The 14,256-nt window shown below is 36.4% G+C and overlaps 1 protein-coding gene and 1 long non-coding RNA gene across 4 annotated transcripts in view; one reads left to right on the top strand and one right to left on the bottom strand.

The window, feature by feature from the left end:
- LOC133523223 (uncharacterized) overlaps window positions 1-14,256 on the bottom strand; it is a 524,757-nt gene that overhangs the window by 57,179 nt on the left and 453,322 nt on the right. For all 3 annotated transcript variants that reach the window (XM_061858700.1, XM_061858702.1, XM_061858701.1), the window contains 2 exons: window positions 12,213-12,309; window positions 3,660-3,879 (listed from right to left, as the gene is read on the bottom strand). In XM_061858700.1, the coding sequence (XP_061714684.1) occupies window positions 3,660-3,879; window positions 12,213-12,309 (317 nt within the window). The remainder of the gene's footprint in view (window positions 1-3,659; window positions 3,880-12,212; window positions 12,310-14,256) is intronic.
- LOC133523241 (uncharacterized) overlaps window positions 1-14,256 on the top strand; it is a 321,866-nt gene that overhangs the window by 116,693 nt on the left and 190,917 nt on the right. The gene's annotated exons all lie outside the window — the stretch shown is intronic.

Below are 14,256 nucleotides of genomic sequence, written 5' to 3'. Positions count from 1 at the left end.
ATTTAACTAAATTTTGTTACGAAATTCCTGTTGCGGGAAATTTCATTTTCATTTCATTTCATTTATTTCATGCAAAAAAACCATGGTAATGAAAGGTGTTACATAAAAATTTGGTACATGGTCACCCTGCAAGGGCGTAGCACTGTCTTAAAAGCTAGTTTAAAGCTAAATTACATTTATACAACAAAAAAAAATGTTTAAATCGGTAGTTGCAGTAGAAATATAACATTAGGTAGTCAATTCGTAATAAATAAATATAGAACAGTGGTGATATATTGTTAAGAAATAATTAAAGTAAATACGAATGATAATAATTAAATAGTATAAATTATGTATAAATTAGTTAAATGTCAAGTTTAGAATTAGTTAAATGGTCATCAAAGAACTCAGTAATAGTATAATAACATTTTAAGACAAGTAATTTTATAAGACGTCTTATGAAGGTAGAGTCTAGTTCTTCGTTTCTAAGTTCGTCTGGTAATTTATTGAAATTTTTTATTGCCATGACATATGTGTTTTTTTGAGTGCATTTTCAATTTTGATGACGGCAGCATAAGTATGTTTCGGTGCCTGACTGAGTGAGCTCTAGATAAAACCTCTTCTCATTTTTTAAACATACCAATACTTTTTCTAATGAACTTACATATTTTCAGAATATAAATTCCTGGTAGAGTCAGTAAATTATGTTTTTGGAAATGTGCTTGCATGTATCCGGTTCATTAATATTTGCTAGTATGCGAACGAGTTTCTTTTGGAGTATAAAGAGTTCTGTACCCCTAGTGTAAATTTAGTCGATAGCGAAACGTGACGTACGCGTTTGCGTTAAGTCTCATTATGTATGGGTTTTTGAACAGCGCGCCAAGCGGGACGTTTTGGAAAGTCAAAAATCTCATACAAAATGACACTTAACGCAAACGCGTACGTCACGTTTCGCTGTCGAAAATATTTACACTAGGGGTACTGGTGCGTCCGTACGTAAATTCAATAGGTACATATAACTTTTATTTTGATTGAATGATTTTTGAAAACTTTTTTTTTAAATCAGAATTTGACTTTAGGAACCCAAGGAATTTCAACTACGCTTTTGTTGGGTATGAAAAATAAAATAAAAAGGGTGATTCAAGTGAATAGATTGAGCTGTCAAACGTAGATTGGTGGATATAAAATCGTGGATTCGCGAGATTGATTTAGTATCGATTTTTTTCTGAGTGGCATTTTGATTTGATTTGCGTGAAAATGAGTTTTCTATTGAAAGGTTGTGAATGGCATCCTCTGAGTTTTATTTTTTATTGTGTCGGTAGGATGTGTATCTAATATGTATAGTTAATAGACGAAAAACATTAATAAATACTTAATCTCAATTCTTTGCTAAAGTCAACAAGGGGTGTGTCAATAAATCATGTAAAATTTTAAGAAATTGACAAATGTTCACAAACGATACAGCTTACGATAAACATTTAAAACATGCACCGGGTGTTTCCTGTAACACGAGCAAATAATTATACCATATATTGTACTCCTAAAACGATATAACTTTTGATTAACAACTTTTAAGAATTATGAAATCTTTAGGCCAAAAGCCTCAAGCGTCGCAAGTATGTCAACCTCGGCAGTAGTTACATATTTGCGGCGTTTGGGGTTGAAACCCTAGGCCGTGGGGGCCTAGCGCGCGCCGCCTCTATAAGGAGTTAGCAAAACGCCTTATAGAGGCTTCGGGTGACCAGAGGGCTGGCCTGTACTTCGCCCAGCGGATAAGCATTGCTATCCAGAGGGGCAATGCAGCCAGACTTCTGGGCACCCTGCCAAGCGGTCTCGATCTGGGCCAATTTTTTTATTTATAAGTTTTTAATTGTTTTTCCACCCATTTGTGTTTAATTTTCTATTAAAATTCTTTTTAGGTTTTATCTTTTTCATACAAATTTCTTATTATATTCAATGTACGTTGACATCAGTGTGTTTGACGTTGCTTGTCACGTTTTAAACGTGACAAAATTCGCAATACATTGCATCTTAGAATTAACTTCAATGTGTAATAAAAATTAAAACATAAGTTATTTTTAAAAGTTGTTGAACAAATGTTGGTGAGTTTGAGGAATACAGCCTACAGTTTAATTTATTGCTCCTGTTACAGGAAACACCCGGTAGTACGTGTAGTGTGGAATAATATAAAGTAGGTTATTTATACTAGAGCAAATTGAGTTAATATTTTCTATAAATAGGTTACTATTCAGTCATAGTTCTTCGTGGGCCTATCAGGAGATCCTCAAGCAAGCAAACAAACACAAGTCGTTGGTCCGGATGGACCGTTAGTAGATTTTCTAGTTTTTTAAGAATTTGTGATTAAATGAAATAAGCCGGTTGTAATGTTTTTTTTTATTCCAATATTGTTTAAGCAATGTTAACAGTTCATTTTGAAATACTTACAACCCCTAGTTTAGAAAGCTAGTTTGCCGGTGAGTAAGGTTGCCAGAGCTCAACGAGGGTGGTGGGGCGCGTTGCCGACCCTAAGGCAACGCGCATGTAACTCCTCTGGAGTTGCGGGTGTACATAGGCTACGGAGACTGCTTACCATCAGGCAGGCCGTATGCTTGTTTGCCACCGACGTAGTATAAAAAAAAAAGAAGCAACACGGCACCTCTAGGCTAACTATTATACCCATGTAGGTATGTACTGGGTCAAATAATCATATTTTTTCTAAAAAATTGTTTTCACCTTGCCGAAATAATATGAACTGTTCACGGGAGCAATGAACTTAAAAACAATTCGAACGCGAATCCAATTGCCCTACCTTATCTGAACTTGTAAAAATCATTCCCAAGATAAAACATCCGCAAAATTCCCGTAACGCCGAAAATAAAATCATTTTTCTCACGGCCCTTATCGGCAGACGTAGCTCGCGCCATTACCTCCGAACCGATACTTGATTTAACAAATCATTGAACGTGTATTGGCCATCGTTTCCTCGTCACCAGCTATATGGGCGAGTTAGATCAGTCGAATATTGTGACAAGCTTTGTGCAAATATGGTTATGATTATAAAGCGTTGTGAAGGTTTTTTATTTTTACTGGACTATGAAGCAAATGGAGGGTTATCATATCATCTTAGTTTGACCGCTTTATATTCAAATAAATAATAAATAATTTGGCATATAGATGTACAGCCTATACACGGCACAGGACACACACGCGTGAAAGCCGGCAGGGGTTTGGGCTATATAGACCAAGTTCGGAGCACTGTGCGCGACCACTGCTCTCATACTAATAAAGTCAAACAAAGCCCCCAACTGCAGCACACCTTAGCGCCGAGCGCCAGCGGCGCCCTCGTGGCATAAAAGTCGGGCGCCTGTGGCCCCGTTATGTTAAAGAAGTTGACCCCGTCATGTGATCTAGAAGTCGAGTGAAGCCCGAGGTTCAGAGCATGATTCGCGCGCTCCATTGTCGGACGCCTATAACGCCCTTATACTAAAAAAGTCGAGCGGAAGCTGTATAAAATAAACCCCATACTAACGTCTTTTGAGCGTCGGTGTCGAGTCGGCGCTATGGAAAATGGTGTCACTGCGCAGTTTCGTCGAGCAGCAGCCATAGAGTAGACTAGACGCTGACGCTTAGAAAATGCAAGTGTGGGGTCTCTCAAAAGTGAATTAAGCGTATGTACTCACAGTCAGCGACAGCAACCTTGGCCTTAAACCCCGCTAGATGGCGCTCGTGATCAGCACGGAAGCGTATGCGCAGGGCGTTCCCGCGCGACCGGTAGCGGAGTAGCTTGAGTTTGGCTGTCCAATCACCGCACAGACGCCGCGAGGGGAAAACGCCGTCACGCAACCAGCCTGCGCTTATGGCGTCTGATTCGGGGAGGAGGGTCTCGGATTCTTCCCATACCTGTTGAAAAGACCGATATACAAAAGCGACCATCATTTTCATATTAAAGGAAAAATTCACCGTTTTGGACAAGACTTAAACTTGCGACCTATCGGAACACCGTTTCGATCGCTTTTAACCAACTGAGCTACAGAGGCGTGTGAATCTTCCTTACTTTTTCTTTACACGCCTTAGGGAGGTAGAATCAAATTCATAATCTGTTATTATAATCAGAACACGCCTTCAGGCGCCGCACTCGATGCCTATTCATAAAATTAAAATTGACACATTAGCGTGAAATATTGTTACTTATTCTGTGACATTATTTCTAACCACTTGAAGGCAAGTGTACGAATTGTACGAATACAATCATTCTTAAGTTGACAGTAAATAATAGTACACACAGTTCCACCAGGCACTCAATACACATATGTGAAAATGTGAACGACACCTTTCAACAACTTGTTTACATCAAAACCACCCCCATCCCCCAACTCAAGTTGATAAAGCTGGTACGAAGATAAAGCGGTAGAATATCGTCCCTTGAGTTACACCTTAGAGGCCAATTCAGACTTTAAAAAATATAAACATATTTTTTTATTGATATGATACGAAACTCACTCGCTTGTTGGTCCGCACGAAATGTAGGCTGAATCGTGCAAACTACAAATGAGAATCTATATTTGTTAATTGAACACTTACGGATGTCAAAAACTACTACCGGTTCGAATCTAGCCCCGAGAAGACACAAGCGCAATATCATTGGCATTTCCAGAAAACAGAAAATATATATATTTAGAAATACATGATGCTGTCGTGTGAAGTTAGTATCATAATCAATAACGTATCAAGTGAAATTATTTTGAACATGATCTGTTGTGCCATAAATGTCATGCACAGTGTAGGGTTCCGTAGTTACCTTTCTATCATAATAGACTGCTTTAAATGGGGGCTATTAATAGTAAGTATCATCTACATTATAAGGATACAATCCGGGGAGAGCGCACAGGAACTGCACGACCTGATCCCACCTTCCCCTTTCCATCATCGGAATTCCAGGCGTGGGGAACGAATGCACCCGTTCGTAGTAAACATTCCATTTGTTCGCACGAAACGGTTTGCGGTCTTTTTGGTACGGACGCCTAAAGAATGAAATGCGCTCCGACCATCTGTATTGCCTGATAAATATGATCTCGGTTTCTTTAAAGCAAGAGTGAATAGGCTACTACTGAACCGGTGAGCTCCGTCTTAGGCTCTGTCTTCGCTTTCCATCAGGTGTGACTAGGGCCAATCGCTGATCACTTTATAATAAAAATAAAATAAAACCGGCCAAGAGCATGTCGGGCCACGCTCAGTGTAGGGATCCGTAGTTACTCTTCCGTCACAATAAGCTAAACTGGAGCTTAAAGTATAGTAAATTGTTAACCAATAGGCAAATTTGCATAATCAGTACCTAATTAAAATAAGTCTTTTTACTATGAAGGGAAAACTTTTTGCGATAACTCAAAAACAGCTAAACTAATCATGTCCGCTATAGTTTTCATTTATTGTCTTTCTTAAGCTCTACTTCCACGATTTTTTTCATATTTTTTGGACCTATGGTTCAAAAGTTAGAGGGGGGGGGGACACATTTTTTTTTCTTTCGGAGTGATTATCTCCGAATATATTCACTTTACCAAAAAATGTTTCTTGAAAACCCCCATTAGTTTTGAAAGACCTTTCCAACGATACCACACACTCTAGTGTTGAAGCGAAAAAAAAATTTCACCCCCACTTTACGTGTAGGGGAGGTACCCTAAAAAAAAAAAATTTTAGATTTTATTGTACGACTTTGTCGGCTTTATTGATTTATATATCCATGCCAAATTTCAGCTTTCTAGCACTAACGACCACGGAGCAAAGTCTCGGACAGACAGACAGACAGACGGACATGGCGAAACTATAAGGGTTCCGTTTTATGCCATTTGGCTACGGAACCCTAAAAAGGGACCATCGTAGCTCTTTGTACGTCGTTTTACTAAGGAGGAAGAACTTTTTGCGGTTACTCAAAAACGTCTTAATGGTTTTATCGTTCGCTATAGTTTTCATTAAAAAAGTATCAAGTTAAGATTTTGTAGTGTGAATGCTGCTCAGTTCTAACCCGTGGGACGTGCTTATAAAACAAACAGGGATTTAGCGAAGCCAATACCTATTGACGTGAGAATTTAAGCTTAAGAGAGGGTTCTTTTTACTTTCTTTGACATAAAACGTGATCGATATTGTCTCAATCAGGTTTAGGGAAGTACATTTTTTGGTAACACATTAATGGCGAATTAGAAGAATCGACTTCGTTATTTGGGACCGTTGTGACACTCCTGGCTAAGGCTGCGTTTCGACCAGGTATGTGCGAAGATGCGTAGCGAGGGATGTGTTTGGTAAGAACCAATAGAATCACTTCATTTGTTTTCTTCCCTCTGCGTGCAGTGATACTATTGGTTCTGAAAAACACATCCCTCGTTACACGTCCTCGCACATTTGTGAAAACACAGCCTAATACGAATGAATGAATGATTTATTTACAAATGAATATTGGGTCACATACGTAGGTGTTGGGTACAATATTTTGGATTCGTTTCTCCAAGATTCTACCTAGGTGTACATACGGGTGATCTTGATTGGCGCAGTCAGTAGGATTTGACAGAGTTAGCTGACCATTCGTAAACCTTATTGCAATTACATAAGATCTACCATTGAATAGTTAAGTGTATTATTGATAGTTCTGATATTAAAGTGACTGTCTGTCTGTCGGTCTATTATCTCTTCACGCTTAAACTGCTGAACCGATCTACATGAAATTTTCTATGGAGATACTGTGTATCCCAAAGAAGGCCAGAGGAGTTTTTATTGAGCAAATCATTCTATGCACAAAAAGTCCCGGACAGAAGTAAGTTTCTTTTTATATGTTGTGGATGCGGGTATGTCCTTAAATTAAGTCCAAAAGAGAGGAATGGGCACTGTGAATGTCATCTTTCTTTGAGTGGCAGGGCACAGCACAGCGGATGTCATTCCAGATTTAGAGCAGAGCCCAGCTGGGGAAATACCTCCACAGTGTTGTGTGCTTGCCGGTGAGTAAGGTTGCCAGAGCTCGACGAAGGTGCGGAGTGTTAGGGTCAGCAACGCGTAAGTAACACCTTTGGAGTTACAGGCGTCCGTAGGCTACGGAGACTGCTTACAGTGCTTACTATCAGTATGTATGCATGCTTGCTACCGACGTAGTATAAAAAAATGTATATAGCTATAACTATGGGAAGTATAGCTATAACATTAGTGATGGGTAGGACATCAATTTAAAATGAGTTTGTATGAGTACCTCATTCTCTAAAATGAGGTGTTACAATGTCTTACTTCAAATGAGGAGAGGTACTAGCACTTTTGCAGCATCGAATATTCCATCAACTCCAATGGCAGCAAACCATATTTAATGTAAATACATATTTAGGCATTGCTAAACTTCCTTTTAAATATTTACTTGGAGTGCAATTCTGGAGGTTTAAAACAGAACTTTTAACAACAGAAGACATACATTTAAGAATCAAACTAAGGAGTTAAAGTACATACATCCTATTGCAACTTAATATGATGCTTTTATGAAACTTGTTCTAATTTAGCAGTTTATTATTTTTATTGTTAGATTGTTCAGTATCAATCCTTGCTACTTGATATCATTTTAAGTTTAACATTCATATATTGAAATAAATACTAACCATAAACTGCCAGACAAACAATTAACAAACTAAGGAGAACAAATCCAATATTTTTTGTACCATTATTATATAGAAATTACTAACTTACCACCTCATAATTTATCAGTAATAATAGCATTGTAATATGATAACAAACGAAAGCCTCAATAACGTTCGCGCGGTAATGCCACCGGCGTGTAATATACACTTGATTTTTGTATGCAAAAGACACAAAGAAAGACCCACAGGTATATTTTATCGCGAAAACAATGTTAATATATTGTTATTTTGGTATAATTATAAGAATGGTCACTGATCACTATTTATAAAACACAACTAAAGATTACGAACAACTTTTTCGAGTTTCTCGTACTATAAATATGTCAAAATCATAAATGATCGAAATACTATACGAAGCACGTTAACAAAAAGTATTACAAATTCAAATCGTTAAAATGTACATGTTTATTTCACCTATACAAATTATATTTACTTTTTTATTAATAAACTAATGTAAAATATCATATTTTGTGTACGCCACTATATTATATTTCAATAATTTAAATAATATTTTGGTCTCTTAAACGATAACTGTTTCTAACTAAGCTAGCTTCGTAAATGCCCAGTGAGACTTGGTTGGCATTTCAATCGCTTATCAAGTAACCATTTCACTGTCCAGTCTAATTGATTCAGATTATACATGACACCAGCAATATGAGTCTTGAGGTCAGGTTATACTGGTATGCGCGTTAGTACAATAATAGCTAACAAATATGGAGGCCTACCGCGAACCACGAAGTTTTGCTTTGCTGTCGCACTTACGTATGAAATTACAAGTGCGACAGAGAGAAAAAACTTTCTTCGGTAGGTTCTTTGATGACTTAGATTTTTCGCTTTTGACAAGTAACTTAGCAATGCTAGGATCAAAATGACGTAATATGTATGTAAGCTTGCGGACGCTTACGCTTGTTTTCTTTCGTGTTTCATTTTTAACGTATTTTCGATGAGGTGTTATTGAAGCACGGCGCGTGTCTGTCTCACTCCCTCTTTCGGTAAATCTAATTCATTGTTTCATTTTGAAACATAGACATACAATATAACTAGACAAGAAGCCGAGCGACCAGGGGTAAGAGAAAGACATATATGACGTCATCATGACATCATAATATGGGGATACCATGGTCGCAAAAAATTACCCTAAAATGTAATAGGAAAACGATGCAACAAGTACTTAAATTACGTAATGAGTGAGTCGCCATTTTGACTCCCTAACTTGCGAAGTATCGCAAGAGAAATCGCGAACATACCGGATTATTTGTTTTTGTAGTAATTTGTACGTAAGCCTTACTTACCTATATGAAGTTTTGAGTTGATATAAGATTAGGTGATTGTAGGAATAAAAAAAAGGATAAACTATCAAAAAAGGTAATTTCTTTATTCAAAACTTATATTATTATAACTGTACTTACTAGAAATAATAATTAAATGTGTCGTTCTCAAGTAAAAGGTACCACATAGTCGCTTACCATAAGGATACAATTTGCTTGCTCTCTATACGAATAACCTGTAAGAGCGTCCTTATGATAAGCGACAATGCGGTACCTTTTACTTGAGAACAACACAAATAAATTGAATTTTAGGCCATAATTTGGTAAATAATTATATAATACAAGCATTTCAAAATGGAAACAACCCTATTGCAGCGAAGGTTCTTGACGGTGTGCTTGAGCGACACCTCTGTAGATACGCAGTGTTAGGTGATACATAATTTGATTTTTGAGCTGGTGTGATTACTGGGCATTTTCGCGAGAAGAAATCGATTTTTTTTCTAACGTAGGAAAATTTTATTTTTTTCCTACTCAGAATAACGAGCTCTTTAAAGAAAATAAGGTAGGAGAAAGGAAATGTCCCAAAATTTTCAGTGATTTTACCTACTCTCCATTTTGTAACCGCCGTACAAAGTGTTTGAAATATTGTAACCAATCCGTTACCATATTTCAAACACTAAACGTAAAATTTTGGACGCTTTTATTCTTCTAGTAAGATCGAAGGAGCTCGTGATTATGAGTAGGAAAACATTAAATTTATATATTTTAGAAATAAGTTGATTAGATTTCTTCTCGCGATAATGCCCTACTGAGAGTGCTATTTTGGTTCTGAAACACACCGTTAGAAAATTTTTGTTATATTAGCTCCGTTAGGTAGTCTCGAACGGTTAAAGAGCTCAGTGTGGAGGACTACTCTACGACTGTTTATCATTGATGTTAATCCGCTGATTGTCGAGCTCAGCAGCACCATGATTGGCTGTTCAACCGGTGGTTAAAATTACAAACATAAGTAACGCCGACGACATGGTGCTCTTTAGCTGTCGATCAGTGGAATGAAAAAAATTGATAAAGGTTTATGAAGAAAATAATTTTCTCTCTCCTCTCCTGCGGGATAGTATTAATCAATTTTAATAAATACATTATTTTAGAGTTTAATACTCATATAATCCGTAATCCCATGTACCAAGCCTCCAAAGAAATAATTTAAAAATTTAAGTCTGTGGTCTTAATAAATAGTACAACGGGTTATTCCTACTAGTTACCACCAAGTTATTACTAGTGGTAACTACTAGGAACTTTTGTCCACCTTTTACCACAGGTGGTTACACTAATTTTATTCCCACCTTTTACCACTGGTAACTACTGGAAAATAAAATTCTCACTGGTAATGGGTAGGATTTTTAATTCCCAGTAATTACCCCCAATAATTTGTTAGAGTTTAATACTATTAAAACCCATAGACGACCCGTGTACCAAGAACCCAAATAAATACTTCAAAACACTGTGAGACCTTTGTTAAGATGTACCAACTCTAATAGTGTAAGTCTGTGGTCTCTTATAGTGTAACGGTTAGGTATTCCCACTTGTTACTATTACTTATTTAATAACAGCCAACTTACGTGTATGAACTCTATGAACAAGGTTGGAAAAGAAAACTTTTCGATGAAAGTTCGTTTTCCCAGTTTGCGGACACAATGTTGTTCAAAATGTTTGGAACAAATACGCGAGTATTTGTGAGGCATCCAATTTGATTTTCCAGTTCCCGCAATCCATTCTTTAACAATTTTATCCTCCGTCGGAAAGCTGGAAATATCAAATAGCTTAAAACTCCCGAAATATGGGGTAATTGCAGGGGACTTTTTTTCTATTTGATTGCAACCCTAAATAAAATACTACTGAATTTGACTGGTTTACATAACCAAACTTTCTGTTTTATTTTTAGCAATAATTTACTGATATCTCCTATTTTATAAAGTTTTTCATAATCCAACTAATGATGTAACTCAGTAACTTTGTTCCTGAGAGATTTGAGAAAGAAATACATGATCAAAATACGAAAAACTTGTACTTACGCATAAAATGTTACACCCGCTTATTTTCGCAAGCTATTGCTTTTGTAGGCAACCACTGAACACCCCACCATGTTAATTGTACGTAAAAACTTCTTACACCTCCATTAAATACTCAATAAACACAATCATTCACTTTATAAAACTTCTACAATAAGAAAACCACTTTGTTTACTAGCACTCTTGACAATATGATTGACAGTTTAATGTATGGCATCTTACGGGATTTTGTCTCTTTCACTCTTATAAATTTCTGTATATCGCCATCAGCCTCCTTCCTAAGCTGCCATAACCCGACCATGAAAAAAAACCCGGTCGGTGATAAAGACAAAGCATTGCACTATTTTCTCTTTCCTCTTATAGGAATCGCAATAAGACTATCTTTCTCTATCAAAGAGTGTCAGGCCCTTGTTTTGAAAGGATTTTTGAGGGATGTCACAGTGAGGCGAGTGAATAAACACAACGCATTTCTCGGTGGACCTTTTGTCCTTGCAATAAGGTTTGTAGTTGGGCAGTTGATAGTGTGAGCGATGAATGCGATGACGTCAATGACTCATTTCTTCATTTGAATGTCGGCGAGCACCGAGCGCCTCGCGACTCTCTTGCGAGTTGTGAGGAACGCGAGTGAGTTTGAAAGGCTGAGAGTTTTTTTTTCAAATTTGAAGTGTTTGAATGGTTTGAGTGGTAAGAGCTGTGTGTGATGCGCGCGAGTAAATGAGTAAAATTAATTGAGGAGTGATGTATGACATTTATGCGGTGTGAAGTTCTGCGACAATTTAACTAAATGAGTGGTACAAATGAGGTGCCTCACGAGTGAGCAACTCAACACTATATAACATACTAGTTACATATGTCTTCTGTAGCATTAGTCAATGAGACTGCTAGCTTAACAGTCCAGACGCGCAGTAAATTTCATTCTGACACTTGGAGAGACTTTACACCTCCAAATTTTATTAGTATTAGTACCCTGACATTGGGGCCTTTTACATCTCCAGATTTAATGTATTTTTAACCATAGAGACTATATACCTTTGTTGTTTTGTAGTAATTATTTTAAGATTATTATAATGTAATGTTTACCCAGGTATTGGCTATTGTATTTATAAATGTTGTTATGTATTTTTCATGTCACTATATGATGTTACTATAAATGTTGTATTGACTTGTAAAAGAGCCCTTGAGGCCTAATTGCAGAATAATTTTTTGAATTTTGAATTTGAAGTATTTAGTTTTACCTCGTTGTCAGCTGACAAGCCGTGGTGGTCATGCAGCCAGTCTTCATCTGTAGCGTTCTCTCCTATCTCTGTGATCTCCAGGAAGTCGTAAGTGCAACTGTAAAGAAAATAATAATTTTATTCATCATCAATTGATCTAATAAAAGTTTCACGTACTTAATATTTTAACATTTATTAACAAATATATACAAGAGTATTTATTTAAAAAGGCAAATCAACCAAATCAATCATCAGAGGGAAATTGGGTAATTTCGTTAATAAAAAAATAAAGATGTTTTTAATTAATATAAAGATTTGGTTGTAAATGTTATCTTTTGTAAATATTATTAGTTATTTTAATCTTATTATGTACATTTTTAATGTAATCTTAACATGTAAAATAACAATTTTACCAGTAAATACATTAATCAATCGATCAATTTTAATTTCCTTAAAAACCACAAGAATTTATGGTCTAGTTTTTGGCATACATACATTATAAAAAACAACGGAAAACCATTTCCTCACCCAAGGGCGAGGGTACTTTTAATTACTTAAATTAAAAAGTAGACTTGGCTCGGAAAAAAATGTGGATTACCCCAGGTTTTAGTTGACAACCACAAAATATGAAAACCCTATTACGTCACCTGTCAGCCCCGGAATCCCCGGATGCAGATATTTGTAACACATTGCTTGTTCAAACAAACTCCGGACAGCTAACAAATATCACAAATCATGTTGACAGTCGTAGAACAAATGTAGCATTTCTAAACTAAACTTGCAATATTTGTTCAAAACTTATATACGTTATAGAAATACACAATTTATATTCTTAGGTATGTTTGTTTTTGGTATACAAATACATCCAAACATAATAACAAAGAATTTCATTATGAAATTTAGCACACAAGAGATATTGAAGCTTATATTTAATGAAATACTCTTCCCCTCATTCATAAAACTTAATAAACCTCTGTTGTATTTTGTCGCCTCCAAACAAACAAATAATTACTTAAACCATTTTACTGAGGAAGTTTTGAAAGTTTGAATGGGAGTATTAACATGTTCCCATTTACTAAGTCGTAAACTTGCTAGTTACATATAGACACAATGAAATTTATACATTTGTAAGTAGGAAGACCGTCTGCTACAGATATTAAGAGTAGCAACCGAGTAGCGATTTAAGATACATTAGTCAGATTCCTTTTTCGTCAGGATAAAACCGCACTGTTTCTTTTCCATAAACATTTTGCTCACAACTTAACTAGACGGAGCCCCGTTCGGGGCTCCTATTTCTGGGCTGTTTGCCCTTCGAGCATCTGAAACTACCTAACGAACCTAACCTACCTATATACCTACGCTTTTTTCCCCAAAGTGTAATGTATTACGAACGTCATGCTAAATCAATAGGTACGTTAGGTTCGTTAAGTAGCTTCAGATGCTCGAAGGGCAAATCGCCCAAATATAGGAGCCCCGCGGTCTAGTTAAGTTATAAAGGAATTGTTTAAATTGTTCCATCCACTGGTAAAGCATATATCACAGAATAATTCCAAAGTTTTTTCCGTCCAAAGAGGAATTCCGTTTCCGTCCGAAAAAAACAGGCTATAATTTAACCTGACGAAAAAGGAATCTGACGAATGTGTCTTAAACCAAATGAATAAAGTAGCAATCGCAGTCACGAACGTTGATCGTTTTAGTATTTGTAATGAAACACGTCAATGTAAAACAGCAACTGTTTATTTCCCATGAATGCGGGTACCATGTACAAATAATAACTACCCACAACATCTCCCCCAAAAGGAATAAAACCCAACACCAAAAAGTTATACAGTATAAGTATCCAACTTTACATTATTTTCATAAACCTAGGCATGAACACAAGTAGATAGGAGTAGTCTTATAAAACCTAAATACGAAATTACATTTCTAAAACTTGACTACAACAACCTCCTTCCCCTTAAAATATCGTTACATAAAAATATTTATATTCAATACTTATCCGTCTAGTTTACAAGGTTTCCTACTTACATACGAGAACACTCTTAAACGATCATGAAAAGACCTT

This window comes from Cydia pomonella, chromosome 12 (assembly GCF_033807575.1).
Source record: "Cydia pomonella isolate Wapato2018A chromosome 12, ilCydPomo1, whole genome shotgun sequence".
NCBI classification, from domain to species: Eukaryota; Metazoa; Arthropoda; class Insecta; order Lepidoptera; family Tortricidae; genus Cydia; species Cydia pomonella.
Note: the sequence above shows the minus strand (reverse complement) of the source record. Positions and strands in the feature narration are given on the sequence as shown.